At 39.5% G+C, this 16382-nt stretch overlaps 1 protein-coding gene across 1 annotated transcript in view; it reads right to left on the reverse strand.

The window, feature by feature from the left end:
* Positions 1-16382, reverse strand: part of card11 (caspase recruitment domain family, member 11) — a 302244-nt gene that overhangs the window by 61775 nt on the left and 224087 nt on the right. The window contains exons 11-12 of the mRNA XM_073060648.1: positions 10405-10484; positions 2035-2147 (exon numbers count right to left, since the gene is read on the reverse strand). Of these exons, the coding sequence (XP_072916749.1) occupies positions 2035-2147; positions 10405-10484 (193 nt within the window). The remainder of the gene's footprint in view (positions 1-2034; positions 2148-10404; positions 10485-16382) is intronic.

Genomic DNA, 16382 nt, shown 5'->3' on the forward strand with positions numbered 1-16382 from the left:
TTTTCCCCTCAGGTTCCCCTTAAATATTTCACCTTCCATCCTTAATCCATTACTTCCATTTCAAATGTTACTTAACCTCAGCGACAGCCTGCTTCCATTTACCCTATCTATACCCCTCATACTTTTGTATACCTTTATCAAATTTCTCCTGATTCTCTTATACTCTAGGGGAAAAAAAAGTCCTAACCTAGTCAACCTTTTCCTTTAACTCAAGTCAAGTCAAGTCCTGGCAATAACCATGTAAATTTTCTCTGTACTCTTTCAAACGTATTGATAACTTTCCCTATAGGTGGGTGACCAGAACTTCACACAATACCCCAAATTTGGACTTACCAACATCATATACAAACGCAACATAACATCCCAACTCCTGCACACAGTACACTGATTTATGAAGATCAATGTGCCAAAACTTCTTTTGACCCTCTCTACTTGTGATGCCACTTTCAAAGAATTATAGAGCTGGATTCTCAGATGAAAAATAGATTGCTGGAGTTGAGTTCAGTGACTTTGCACAGTAAAGGTTAACATTTTCCATTTCCAATCACAATATTCATTAAAAAAATAAAGAATACATTGCATCATAAATGTGCAGAAATAAATAAGAGATCTATGTTTTTCAATATTATAGAGTTAGCAATCAAATAAACATAACATGGTTAAGGGGTGAGAACAAGACAAAAAAATGCATTTAAAAACAGACTTTCCTGACACTGAAATTCAGTTTTCTACCAAGCTCCAGTGAAATGTCCTAGTACATCAAATTTTAAACAACATCAAACGCCTGCAGTGAACAGGCATTTAGCAATAAGTAAAGAGGTCAATTAAAACACATTTCAAGTGATAAATCTGAGGAAAAATGTTACTATTTCTTCTATGGCTTTTAGTTATGACACTTGGTTAATGAGAGTATGAAGCTGAGCCAGAATGAAGGGATGCCAATGCTCCCCTGAAGACCAGTCCTTTGGCAACAACTGCCTGTTAAATCCACTTAGACACTGCTCAAAGATGAGGAAAAATATTCCACACTGCAGGCCAACATTTGCACATTGACTAATACTGTCCAGCTATTTGAAAAGAAGTAATTGAATATGCTTGGGTGAAGGATCTTTGTGAACAGTGCACAGCAAAGCTGCAATTAAGAAATTAGAACTAAAGTAATCAAGAAGTCAGCATTATTCTTGAAATTAAAATTCTAGGAAAGTAGGCAGAAAGATTAACAGATCTGGGGGAGTGGAGAGGTAGTTGTGGTGTAGAGGGGAGAGATCCACAATTTACCAAGGATTTTCTTTAGCCAGAGGCTGCAAATCTGTGGAATTCATTGCTACAGAAAGCTGTGGAGGCCAATTAATTAGGTATATTTGAAGCGGATGTTGATAGGTTCTTGATCAGTAAGGGTGTCAGAGGTTACAGAGAGAAGGCAGGAGAATGAGATTGAGAGGTAAAGTAAATCAGCCATGATCAAATGGCAGAGCAAACTCGATGGACCAAATGGCCTAATTCTACTCCTATGTCACTTGGTCTGATGGAAGTGGAAGTGTTGAATCTAGGAAGTTGAGAAATTAAATAGTTTCAGGAGCCTTGAAAGAGAAAAAAAATATGCCCAATGATGTAAGGAAAGAAACAACAGAGGAAAATGAAAGAGTACATAAAGAAAATGGAAACAATTTTAGAAAGAATTGAAAATTTCTTGGAACACCATTATTCCTTTAAGATTTGGCATCCTCTATACAGTGTGTTCATGGTCAGACTCATGTCAATACAAGATGATATAATGTTTTGTCAACATCTGTTTAATCTATATTTAGGAGGTTTTGGTGCATACTCAGTTTGTTCCTGACAGAGATATATGAAGCCTATCTTCATTGTGTTAAATAGCTTTCCTTCTGAATATATACTAAGGGTTTGAACATGGACTGCAATGTAAATGCTATAGAACAAATGCTCATTTAACAGGGTCTACTTGTACAAAAGAACTATCAATATGTGTCAGTATATCACTTGCAATGTAATTAAACATGGCACATTTCGTACTTTCTGTGTGGCATCTCCCGATCTTCCTCCCTGGTCCTCCGTAGAATTGAATCATTACAAGGTGGTTCAGGGGTAGTTGACATCACACTAGGAAATCGAGGTCTCAAAGTTTGCTGTAACACAAAGGACAGAGTCAGGGAACTCTCAGAAATATTTAATCAAAACAAGGATTACTTCTGAAAATCTGAATTGCCTTATTTTATATTAGAAATTGTTAGAGATTGCAGAAGTTAAAGAAAACTGGTTAAAGAGGCTTTTCTTTACTATAAGTGCTTAATTTTGGCCAGGGAGTTATCTAAGTATGACTAACAACAATAATTTGCATTTATTGAAATTCTTTAACATGGGAAAACATCTCTGCAAAAAAGACAGTTAAATTAAATAAACCAAGAAGATTTATGCTTTGATGTGCAGCTGGCTTTTTATCAATGCATTAGCTAACCTTAGACAGGTTACCATGTGAGCATGAAAAATGAACTGGTGTTTCCACGATACAGAGAATAAAAATAATTGGTCAACCTTTCCGGCTGAGGCTGTTATACATTCACTCCTGAATCAAGGTGGTGTGCGGACATTCAGTACGAACAGAATAAGGGTCAGCTCTGATTTTTGTGACTGCCAACACTCCCAAGTAGAGATAATTAAGTAAGTTGAAATGGCTGAGGTGATGCCAGTGCAGTGAAAATATACTGCAGGGACCCAAAGGTAGAATGTCATCACTGGCTATACACACTGGTAGTTTCTTTAACTGTGATCGCTACTGTACAATCCCTGTAAGACCATAGGATCAAAAGACACAGGAGAAGAATCAGGCCGTTTGGCTGATTGAGTCTGCTCTATCATTCAATTATGGTCGACTTACTTTTCCTCTCAATTTCGTTGTCCCCATAAACCTTTGACACTCTTATTGATCAATAATCTATCAACCATTTTAACTATACCCAAAAACTTGGCCACCACAAATTCACCACCCTCTGGCCAAAGAAATATATTTTCACCTCTGTTTTAAAGGGACATCCTTCTATTCTAAGGCTTGTCCTCTCATCCTAGGATCTCCCACTCCTCTCCACATCCACTCTATTCAAGCCTTTCAATATGCAGTAGGTTTTATTGAGATCCGCTCCTATTCTTCTAAACTCCAGCAAGTACAGGCCCAGAGCTATCAATTACTCCTCATATTAACCCCTTCATTCCAGGGGTAATTCTCACATACCTCCTCTAGACCCCCTCCAATGCCATCCTTTCTTCTATATGAAGCCCAAAACTGCTCACAATACAGCAAACATAGTCTGACCAATCTTTTATATTCTAGTCCTCTCAAAGTGAATACTAACATTACATTCACCTTCTGTACTACTGACTCAACCTGCAAGTTAACCTTTAGGAAATCCTGGGCTAGGAATCTCAAAACTGTTTGCACCTCCAATTTCTGAATTCACTGCCCATTTAGAATGCTTTCATTCCTTCTACGTACACTGTATTCCATCTGACACTTCTTTGCTCATTATTGTAATATGTCCAAATTCTTCAGCTTTCTCCCTGCATCCTCAACATTACCTGCCCTTCCACCTGTCTTCATATCATCTGCAAACTTGGCCACAAAGCCATCAATTTCATCATCCAAATCGGTAACATATAACTTTGACACTGACCCCTGCAGAACACCACTAATTGCCAGCAGCCAACCAGAAAGGGCCCCTTTCATTCTCACTTTTTGTTGTCTGCCAGTCAGTCAACCTTCTATCCATGCTAGCATCCTTCCCATAATACCAAGGGTTCTTATCTTGTTTTGCAGCCTCATGTGTGATACCTTGTTGAAGGCCATCTGCAAATCCAGCAAAACAACATCCACTGACTCTACTTTATCCTGCCTGTTACTTCCTCAAAGAATTTCAACAAATTTGTCAGGCAAGATCCCTCCTTTAGAAAATGATGCTGACTTCGGCCTATTTTGCCGTGTGTTTCCAAATACCTGAAAACCTCACCCTTAATCTCAAGGAATGGTCAGCCCAAATGTGGAAAATGAATTAATGCTGAAAGATAATTCTGATCACTTCAAGTTCTTGAGAATGTGGGATGCCATCAGTAGGATGTCGAATCTTTCCATAACTATACTGGAACTAGAAATGCATTTTCTTACACTCAGTGTTGTGACTAATGATTTATGTGAGCCATAATCATCAGGCAAAGCAGCTGGCTTCCAGTTTAGCTTGCAATTCATGGCTTAGGTAATCAACTGAACAGGAAAAGTGTACTCACACATTCGCCTCTTCCATTCCCTGTACTCACTGAATTGTTTTTTCAACTATTAATGCCCCCGTCTTTCAAATGATATTTAATATGAATAAAATCACCAGGTAAGACATAAGCATTCACCTCACCAATAAAAGAGGACATGAGTAACAGCTGTGATTTAAATTTATACACACTGTATTCCTTGGAGTAAATAAAATTGCTTTATTTGCTTTGCTTTGGGTTTTACAAACATAAAATAGATGATCAGATTGGTTGCTGTGTGTTTGGTGAAGTCAGCACCATTTAGTTTTGGTCACCATGACAACAGAAATGGTTGCATTTTCCCGCTTTTATACAGAAGCGCATCTCTTGATGTACTGTCTGCTGATAAAACATCATACAGATGGAAAGGGGAGTTTGACGACAAAACAGAGATTGAACCATGCAAATGAAATATCACTGTGTAGGTGCTATTAATTGCTTGACAGGTTCCATTGTTGCTCATTTTCATGGATTTCATAGATGGAAGATGTTTTCTTCTAATTTACATAAAGTGGAACAGAAACTAATAGGTAAGTAATGAAAAAAGTCCCGGGCATGCTTGATTCTTCTGTAGTCTGACCGTGCTCACAGACATTAAGAAAATAAGGCCAGTAATTTTTGAGTATGGAAAACCATTTTGAAAACACTTCTTTTCCTTTACATCTTAGCTGCTGAGAAACTATAGCACACTCTGGGTAGATGTTATATAAAAATGAATTCATCTATCACCTTTTATTTGCTCACTAGTTCTCTTATTTACAGTTAACAAAGTAACTTTTTGAACCGTGGTTACTGTTGTAAGGTGAAAACCTTTTTCTTCTTATTGATTTCCAACTTCCCTCACTTTGAACATTAAATACCCTTTTCATAAGTGTAGACTGTTGTTATTCATTGTTTGTTCTTTTTGGTTCAATATTATGCTTCACTTATTGATGTTTAATCTGTAACACTTCAGAATGTCCAGTGTAAAAAAGGCTATAACTTCTTAACTCATTTCAGCTTCACCCTTGGCTCATTGAAATGAAGCTTGCACAAACTTAGACATTTATTTTAGGAGGAGATTGCCTGAAAAATCTTCTTGATTGCTGGCATATGTTGAGTGAGTGATTGAAGGAAATGTTCCTTCATATGGTATCACTTACATTCTTGCTGTCACTCACGCCAAAATGGAAGGCAAAGCTGAGAATTCTCCCAAGAAAATTTCTGATAAATTAATTCTTTCTGTAGCTTAGAGAAATTTTATCTGATTTCTTGTGCTGCTTCCAGGCTTCCTTGAACACACTTGGTTGACTCTAAATAAGCTGCTGAGGCACAGTCCAAAGGCCTGGGCATTGTGAGAAGGTGTGAGCTTATGAAAACTCACCAATGACTTCTGGGTAAAAATGTGTATCCGCCTTCAGTTCCCCTCCCAAAGTAAATGAGAGAATGTTGGGTGGATTTGACTTTGGGGTGTGCAATTGCTTTCTCCTGAAGGCAAAGATAGGGACATCACATGGGATAGCCAAATTAACTTTGCCCATGCAATCAGGAAAAAAACAACCCTGACAATTTAGATTTTTTTTAGAATACTACAGCACAGAAACAGAACCTTTGGTCCACCTAGTCAGTGCTGATCCATTAATCTGGCTAGTCCCATTGACCTGCACATGGACCATAACCCTCCATACATCTCCCATCTATGTATCTACACAAATTCTCTATTTCCTGAGGAGACTGAGGTCCTTTAACATCTGCCGGAAGATGCTGAGGATGTTCTACGAGGCTGTGGTGGCCAGTGCTATCATGTTTGCTGTTGTGTGCTGGGGCAGCAGGCTGAGGGCAGCAGACACCAACAGAATCAACAAACTCATTCGTAAGGCCAGTGATGTTGTGGAGGTGGAACTGGACTCTCTGACGGTGGTGTCTGAAAAGAGGATGCTGTCCAAGTTGCATGCCATCTTGGACAATGACTCCCATCCACTCCATAATGTACTGGTTAGGCACAGGAGTATGTTCAGCCAGAGACTCATTCCACCGAGATGTAACACTAAGCGTCATAGGAAGTCATTCCTACCTGTGGCCATCAAACTTTACAACTCCTCCCTCGGAGTGTCAGACACCCTGAGCCAATAGGCTGGTCCTGGACTTATTTCCACTTGTCATGATTAACTTATTATTATTTAATTATTTATGGTTTTATATTGCTATATTTCTTCACTATTCTTGGTTGGTGCGGCTGTAACGAAACCCAATTTCCCTCGGGATCAATAAAGTATGTCTGTCTGTCTGTCTAAATTTATCTTAAATGTTGAAATCAACCCTGGATCCACCGCTTGTGCACCACATTCCAAACTCTCACCATGCTCTGAGTGAAAAAGCTCCCCCTCATGTTCCCCTTAAATATTTCACCTTTCACCCTTAACCCATGACCCAGTTCTAGTCTCCTCCAACCTCAAAGGAAAAAGCCTGCTTGATTTACCTATCTATACCCCTCATAATTTTGTATACCTATGTCAAAACTCCCCTCAATCTTTTACATTCTAGGAAATAAAGTCCTAACCTATACAACTTTTCCCTACAACTCAGGTCCTCAAGTCCCAGCAACATCCTTGTGAATTTTCTCTGCACTCTTCGATTTTAATTACATTTTTCCTGTAGGTAGGTGACCAAAACTGCATTCTTATACTCCAAATTAGGCCTCACCAATGTCTTATGCAATTTCAACATAACATCCTAATTCCTTTACTCAATACATTGCTTTATGAAGGCCAATGTGCCAAGAGCTTTCTTTACGACCCTATCTGGACGTGATGCCACTTTCAAAGAATTATGGATCTGTATTCCCAGACCCTTCTGATCTATCACGCTCCTCAGTGCTCTACTGCTCACTGTGCAAGACATTCCCTGGTTGGTTCATGCCCAGCAACTGAACCTTCTTGACCACCCTTTCATGTGGGACCTTGTCAAAGACATTGCTAAAGTCCACGTAGACAACATTCACTCCCTTGCCTTCATCAATGTTCCTCATAATTTTCTCAACAATCTCTATAAGATTGGTTAGACATGATTTAGCAAGCACAAGGCCATGTTGACTATCCCTAGTCAGTCCCAGTCTATCCAAATATTTATATATCCAGTCCTTTAGAATACCTTCCAATAACTCTCCTACTACTGATGTCAGTCTCACTGGTCTATAATACACATGCTTATTCTGAGAGTCTTTCTTAAACAATGGAACAACGTTAGCTATCCTCCAATTCTCCAGGACCTTACCCCTGGGTAAGAATGTTTTAAATATCACTGCTAGGGCTCCTGCAATTACTGCCTTAGCCTCCCACAAGGTTCAAGCATCCCCATAGGGTGGGGATTTGTCCACCCTAATTGTCCTCAAGGCAGCAAACACCTCCTCTGTAAATCTATATAGGGTCCATGATCTTGCTGCTGCATTGCCTCACATCTATAGACTCTGTGTCTTTCTCCTGAGTAAATACAGATGCAAAACAATCCATTTAAGATCTCCCTCATCTCTTTCATCTCCATGCATAGATGACCCCTTTGATATTTCAGCAGCCCAATTTTGTCTCTTGCTATCCTTTTGCCGTTGATATATCTGTGGAATCACTTGGGATTCTCTTTCACCTTGTCGGCTAGGACAACCTCACGAGTTATTTTAGCCCTCCTGATTTCCTTCTTAAGCGTTCGCTTGCATTTCTTATACTTCAAAGTATCTCATTTGTTCCTGCCTGCCTATACCTGGCATGCACCTCCATTTTTTAACCAGGGCCTCAATATCTCTCAAAAACCCGAAACCTGTTACACTCACTTTTTATTCTGACAGGAGCATACAGACTCTGTTCTCTCAAAATACTTTTTTGAAGGCCTTCCACTTATCAAGTACCCCTTTGCCAGAAACTAACCTGTCCCAATTCACACTTGCCAGATACCATCCCTTCTAATACCATCAAAATTGGCCTTTCTCCAATTTAGAATCTCAAACCAAGTACCAGACTTATCGTTTTCAATAATTACCTTGAAACTAATGGCACTATAATCACTAGATAGAGTGACAGAAACAGGCCTTTCAGCCCATTTAGTCCATGCCGAGCTATTTAAACTGCCTACTCCCATTGACCTGCACTGGGACCATCTATCCATCCATATACCTGTTCAAACTTCTCTTAAACATTGAAATCGAGCTCACATGCACCACTTCCACTGGCAGCTTGTTCCACATTTTCACAACTATCTGATTGAAGAAGTTTCCCCTCATGTTCCCTTTAAACTTTTCATCTTTCACCCTTGACCCATAACCTCTGGCTGTAGTTCCACCCAACCTCAGTGGAAAAAGCCCTGCTTGCATTTATCCTATCTATACTACACTTACTTTTGTATAGCTTCATTAAATCTCCTCTCAGTCTTCTACGTTCCAAGGAATAAAGCCCTAACCTACTCAGTCTTTCATTATAACTCATGTCCTTTAGACCTGGCATGGGCTGAATGCAAAATGTTCCCCTACACAAACCTCTGTCACCCTGTTGCACTCTCTCAAGTTGGTACTTCTATGTACTAATTTAGGAAACAATCCTGAACACATTTGACAAACTCTTTCCTACCCAGCCTATTTACAGAATGGGAGTCCCAGTCAAGACGTGGAAAGTTCAAATCACCTACTATCACAACCATATGTTTCTTGCAATGGTGGTCAATAATATAATCGCATTAATGTGGTCATTCAGTTTTCAGTTCTACCCTTAAAGCCTCACTAGACAAGCTCTCCAGTCTGTCATGACTGCCATGACATTTTCTCTGCCTAGTAATGCCACTCCTCCCACTCTACCACATCTAAAACAACAGAACCCTGGAACATCGAGCTGCCAAAGCTAACCCTCCTGCAACCAAATCCTACTAATGTTTACAATGTCCTAATTCCACGTGCTGTTCCATGCCCTAAGCTCATCTGCCTTTCCTACAATATTCCTTGGATTGAATTATATGTAGCTCAGAACATTAGTCCCACCTTGCTTGACCTTTCAATTTTATATGTACAGTAGGCTTAACAACATCTTTCTCCACAACTACTCAACCATCTGCTCCAGTGCTCTGGCTCCCATTCCCCTCTCTGCAGCACCTACTCGCTTTACTGTCGTGCTTTCATATTTCTAGCTAATGTATATTAATTTTTATAGTACTTCTGAGATATTCAAAAGAAACATTCAAAAATTTGTGCGAACTAAAAGAACATTAAGAAAACTTACAATATTTACAAAGCAAAAGAAATCTTTAAAAAAGCCTTAAGCACCTTCAATTATTTTAAAAAAAAATCTTAACTAGCAAAAGATTATAAATTTAAAATATATCCTGGAGGCATTTTTTAAAGTCTTTTAAAATTAACAAACTATTATTAAAGTCTTATTCAGCTGTTTCTTTCTATTAGAATCAATAGGGAAACACTGCTTGCACCTCCTCAAACCTGGCACAGATCGTCACATAAAGTCTCGGTAAGTAAAGGGTTATTTACTCAGTTCTCCACTCCCCCATTTAGCACCGTGTTGAATTCAGTATTGAATCACAGCTCATAGACCTTTGGTGAATTACCGACAGCAGCTTCGGGATTTCTGCATTTGAATACACTTGCAAAGGACTCCTGAAGCTGCTCTCAGATTTGCAGCATAGCAACAGCAGATATCAATCGTTTCACTGTCACTACTCTTCAAAAATCCAATCCAGTGTTTTGCTCTCAATTTTTTTTTTGATTATTAAGATGGAAGATTTCTCAATTTATTGTACAGGACCAGAATAATTATGAATGCATTAACACACCAGATGTTAAAATATGCCCAGAGTGGACATTAAAGAGTTGTGAAACAACAAACAATCTGTTAGAGGAACTCAGTGGTTTGAAGTGTATCTGTTGGAGAAGAAAGGGATTGTCAATGTTTCAGCATCACACAAAATTCAACAATTCCTCCCACCTCCCTCCCACCCCCCACGTAGATGCTGCCTGAATTGCTGAATTCTTCCAGAAGATGTTTTTTGATCCAGATTTTAGCATCTGCAGTCTCTTGTGCCTTCAAATAGTTGTGAAAGTTGTGAATAGTTGTGCAAGTTGCTTACCACTGAACTCAGAGGATCACAGCCATTAATGGAATTAGGAGTTTCCATCTTGGTACTACTGACATCTGACAAATCTTCATCTAAAAATATTGGAAGGGGAGGAGCCATCAGTTAGTTAATATGCAGAGAGCATAATGCATAACATGCTATCTTTCCTTTCATCCCAATGTTATCTCATCACTCTACCGATTTTACCAGATACAAAATAAAAATAAATCATGAGTGGCATTATACAATTTGGGAAGATATCTTTGCAAGTTAAAGTGATTATCTTCATCTCTGTGGGCAGAACAGCTTTCAGTAAATGGGACTGTTTCCCTCAGGTTATGAAACAAAGCTCATCAACATTCTATCTTCTCTTAATAAAACATTGGAAAAAAAATAGCTTCCTAGAAAAGATGTCCTACATGCTTCAGTGGACTCTCCTTATATTTCAAATCAATTACCATGGGCTCAACAAGATGAAGTACAACCATAACATTATGTTTCTCATATTTTGTCACCGAAGCTTTGTAGAGTCTCTAAAATAACGTAGGGAGATTACTATCCTTAAGTATATTTAGAAATGACAAAGGTGAAAGGGGCAGTCTATGATGCTTTAAGAGGGATTTTTCAAAAAATTCTTTCAATATCATTAAAATATACTGTAGTACGTCAGCCTACAAATACTAAAAACTGTCTTTTTTCTTCTTGCCAAAACTAATGCCCTCTTTCAACAGCCCACTCTATAACTAAAATTACCAGCACTTGCCATTTGTTGCATGGAGCTTCACTGAACAATCTGTACTCATTTATTTTCCCACTTGTCTCAAGGTTCTTTGGAAAAGATTAATCTATTTTGATGCTCTAATCTCTGGCTAGCATTGTTATGACTACCATTTAGAATCAGTATGTAAACATTGATAAATTCCAAAGTAGTACACGGCCATGACTGTTTCGAGATTAAATGTCAGTACTTTAGAAATCTGGGCAGAGGCTACAGCATCCAGCCCACTGAAACTTGGTATCTGTCCTTGCTCACTTCTGCCCCATGCTTCCAGGATCTGAGCTGGTGCCCAGCGTGTCGCAGCTGGCAGGACTCAACATTGAGTTTTCCAATTTTACATAATGAGCTCTTTCTTTCCATTTGTATCAAGATTGGATATTTTTCCAGCCACCCCCCCCCCAATACTCACAACCCCTCTCCATCACAAACTTCTGTCCTATTTTTTCAGTTTTATATTCTGTCTGCTGGGAGGCCCCAATGGGCTAAATGTTACAACACTATTATACTATTTAACCAATCCTTAAAATCCACATTGTTTTATCCAATCAAAAATAGTTCTTTTGTTCCACTTGCTCTCCTCCATCTTTTCTGATATATAGATAAGCTTGTTTTTTACTTTCTTAGTTGTGATGTAAGATTGAGGAAGGCTATTAATGAATACAGCAGGAAATGTATGTAGGCCTCCGTTAGTCTTGATAGACCATGGATTTGTGCCTTGGAACGTTTCCAGGGCGCAAGCCTGGGCAAGGTTTTTTTTTATGGAAGACCGGCAGTTGCCCAAGCTGCAAGTCTCCCCATCTTAGAAGGTCAAATGTAAGAAGGAATACAGTCAATGACAAGATCCTGAGAAGTGCTGATGTATAGAGAGATGTTGAGGTGCCACCGATGTTGTCCAAGGGAAGGGCATTAGGACCCTTCATTGCAGAGTCATTGCAGAGCAATGTGTGGTTAAGGACACACACGCAGCCTCAGCCAAGGCTCAAACTAGCGACCTTCAGATCACTAGACGAACACCTTAACCACTTGGCCACGCGCCAACACTAGCAGGAAATACAGGCAAAGAAATAGCTGACGAGGTTTAATTTGCACAAGTCTGAGGTGTTGCACCTTAGAAGGAATACAGTCAATGACAAGATGCTGAGAAGCACTGATGTATAGAGAGATGTTGAGGTGCAAGTACATAACTCTGTGAAAGAGGCAACACAAGTAAGTAACTTAATAAAGGTGGTGCATGGTATATTTGTCTTCAGAGAGTCAAGAAGTCATGTTACAGTTGCATAAGACCATGGTTAGGCCACATATTGTGTGTAGCTCTTGTCACCATTTCACAGAGATGATGTGGAAGCTTTGGAGAGCATGCAGAAGATGTTCACCAGGAGGCTGCCTGTGTTCGAGAGTATTAGCATCAAGAAGAGGTTAGGCAAACTTGAATATTTCTCTCTGGAGGCTCTGTAGTTGAAGGGCAACCTGATAGAAGTTCACAAAATTACAAGAGGCATAGATAAGGTAGATAGTCAGAGTCTTTCTCTCTGGGTGGAAATGTCAAACATCAGAGGGCATAGGTTTACGGTGAGAGGGAAAAGTTCAAAGGAATTTTGCAAGTCAAGTTTATTACATGGAGAGTGTTTGTTGCCTGCAATGCACTGATTGAGGTGGTGGTGGATAACATCTTCTGAGTCATAATTAAACAGGCGCACGAACAGGTAGGGAATGAAGGGATTTAGATCACGTGCAGCCACCTACGGTATGAAATTTAAATTAGCACAATGAACAGCCCCAGCACCATGTGCTGAAGGCCTGTGTCTGTGCTGCTCTATGTTCCATATTTCGGCCTTGAAACATTAACTATTTCCCTTTCTGCACACACCTCATCCACTGAGTTTTCCAAAAATATTCTGTTTTCACGGGTGCCCAACAGAATCCTTATCTTCAAATGTGTGGCTCACTCCACGTGCCCTGGAGAGGTGTTTGGGTGGCCGCAATAATCCTTCCCTTTAACCTGGTGACTCTCTGAGCCCAAGGCAGCCAGCCTCGAATCCCTTTGGCTTTGAGCAACAAAGCAGAAGCACCTTCTTCATTGCTCACTCATTAGGGTTTTGGGTGAATGAGTGAGTGTGGGGAGTGCGTTGCAGTGTATGGGCGTGTCTTGAAGAACGGGCATGTGTTTCAGTATCTGCCTGAGTGAGGCTGCAGCAGAAGTCATGGTAATGAATGAGCAAGATGATTCCCACCTTGCCATATCCTGGATGGTTGAGGTACTTGTTATAGTGTTGCTCCATACTGCATGGAGTTTCATCCTGGTGAAATAGTAGAGAGGTACACTGTACCTTTCTCCCAGACCAGATTTTAATCATCAGAAACCTTTCTACTGTAAAGTGGGATTTGCATCTTTCCCCGTCCTTCCTCTCTGATATCATGTTATGGTGTGTCAGCATGGAGAAAATCCCCTTAATTACCAAAGCCCTAACATGTAACTGTGCGGCTGAGTACTAATAGCTGTGTGAAGTATTGTATTCTGTGGCTCCTTTTCATGGTACCTGTACTGTACAGTGATCATAATCTCAGACCACGTGATATACATGGATGAATCAGTGTGGGAGAACTGCACTATATTATTTTAATACTCCAAAGCTGTTTGGTCTCAAATTTTCACCTACATTATGGTGAAGCACGATGTACTGTAAATACAGGGATAATTATTTCCCAGTATAGTATAGAAACTTCAAAATTGGTTCAGGTTCTGAACCCTGCATCAGATAAACAGCAAAATTTCTCATGTCTTGAAATTTCATTAAACTTCCATTAAAACAGGTTTCTTCAAAACTTGTATTTCAAGGGAATTGCGTTTGCATAGTTCGTGGTAGGGACTATGGAATAAAAGCAGAAAATACTGGAAACAATCAGCAGGTCAGTGGAAAGGGAAACAGAGTTCACCTTTCAGCTAAATATCCTTTTTGCCAAAAGAGAAAAAACAAAATCGTTTTAAGAAAAATAGAAGAAATATCTCTTATTTATTACAAATGAAACATGTAAAACCTGTGAAATGTAGGTCAGAACAATATTAGTGGAAAGAGTAAAATTGAGTTACTGTTCAATAGGTAGATAATATACAGCCACTCTGATTATAATCTAATTTACATCAACTTCTAAAGTTAAAGCAACACCACCAGTGCCCCAAGTGACAGCATAATCTGTTTCTGAATTCACATGCCTCATTTAGCTATACATAAATCAAGCCTGGTGACCCACAGCTTCTGCAAAACATTAATGCGACTGCATTAAACTTTCAAACAGTTATTTAAGATGGACAACATTTCAAAACTTCAATTTTAAAATATTATGATGAAATTCATTAGATATCTCAGACGAACTTGGAAGATTAATTATTTTTCCTTAATATGTTCTCCACTGAATTTTAATGAAATACAAAATATGTAAAAACATATTTCAAGCTTATTTTCCTCCCCCACCAAAATCTGTAACAAACAGGGAAAAAAATCTGATTCAGAATTTTATTTCACACTCAACAATAGCTGCTATATTGTAACTATCCCCTACACTGCCAAGTTATTTTGCAGGTGGCTTAAACAAACGGTTTAAATCCCAGGAATTAATACTGTGGAAAATCCCTTTCCAAAAGTCTCAGACAATTGAACGTGATGCAGGAGATTACAGGGACCAAGTTTTTAATTTGATACATAAAGTGCTTGGATTTACTGGCTTTGCTTTAATAGAGGCAGTAGACTTTCTCATGTTAATACCAACTTATTCAATTGGTGTAGCTCGTCTCTATTACTGACTATGAATCTGAAAGGCCAAAAAAGACCAAAAATCATTGAATTAGGCTATTCAACCCATTGAGTCTGCACTGCCTTTCAATCATGGTTAATTTATTTTATTTTCCTATCAACCAATTCCCCTACCTTCTCTCTGTAACCTTTGACACCCTTACTAATTAAGAACCTATCAGCTTTTGCTTTAAAGATATCCAAGGACTTAGCCTCCACAGATTCACCAGTTAAAGAAATTCCTCCTCCTCATTGTTCTAAAGGGTGTCCTTTTATTCCGAGGCTGTGCCTTCTGGTTCTTTAAAGTTGTCATAGCTGGGAATAGTAGTGGGGATAAGTTCCCACTTCCTATAAAATGCTCCCAATTGTGTGCATCTTAAATGGCCTCTGACAACCAAGTCCATCTCCTGGCCTTCCCATGTGGTGTAGCTACTAAGCCCGGTAGAATCACTTCTACTGATAAAAGAAGGGGAAAAGACAGGTTATTGGCATCTTAAAACCAGTTGCTTCAGCTAGATGGGGATTGTCAGCCAAGGATGGCAGCTTATCTAGGAGAAGGAATATTCTGATCTTATAGCTCAGTGTTTTGTGGTTATACCCATCCACGGGGAAGGCTGCAGGAGAAAATCCTGAGGAAAAATCCAGAACCTGAATCCCTAAGACAGTCCTCTGTTGAGTTTAACGCTGACTAGCAACCCCTGCGATGCCGCTGGTGCCAAATTGTATCAGCTTCTCCCGTTCCTTTGGATTTATCAGCTACGTGGAGAGGAGGAACTTGCTGCCCAGGCAACAGCTTGCTCGCCATATTGCACTACCTTACATACTGGCTAGGGTAGACAGACTGGTCGCAACAGCCATGGTCGAGCTTGATCAATGGAGGGTCTCCTACTGGTCCCCTGGGCCCAGACTTTCCCACGAGTGGAAACCTTATCTCCTCATTCACTCTATCTAGGCCTTTCAATATTTATTCAGCTTCATGAAATCCTCCCTTCATCCTTCTAAATTCCAGAGAGTACAGGCCCAGAGTCATCAAACACTCAGATTTCTGAATTCTCTCCCCGCTTACTAAATATTCTAAGCCTTTATTCTTTTTACCAAACTGCATGACCATACGCTCCAATACACTGTGTTCCATCTGCCTCTTCATTGCCCATTTTGCCAACCTGTTCTTCTGCAGACTCCCTTCTTCCTCGGTACTAACTACTCCTCCACCTATTTTGGTATCATCCTCATAATTGGTAACAAGATAAATTCCATCATCCAAATCATTAACATGTAACGTGAAAAGCAGCAGACCCAATACCACCCTCAGCAAAAATAAGTTCCTCCTTTTTGCCTTCTGCCAGTCATCCAATCTTCTATCCATGCTGGTATCTTACCTGTAATACCATAGGCTGTTATCTTGCTTAGCTGCACCCTGTCAA

Source organism: Hemitrygon akajei, chromosome 11, assembly GCF_048418815.1.
Source record: "Hemitrygon akajei chromosome 11, sHemAka1.3, whole genome shotgun sequence".
NCBI lineage: Eukaryota > Metazoa > Chordata > Chondrichthyes > Myliobatiformes > Dasyatidae > Hemitrygon > Hemitrygon akajei.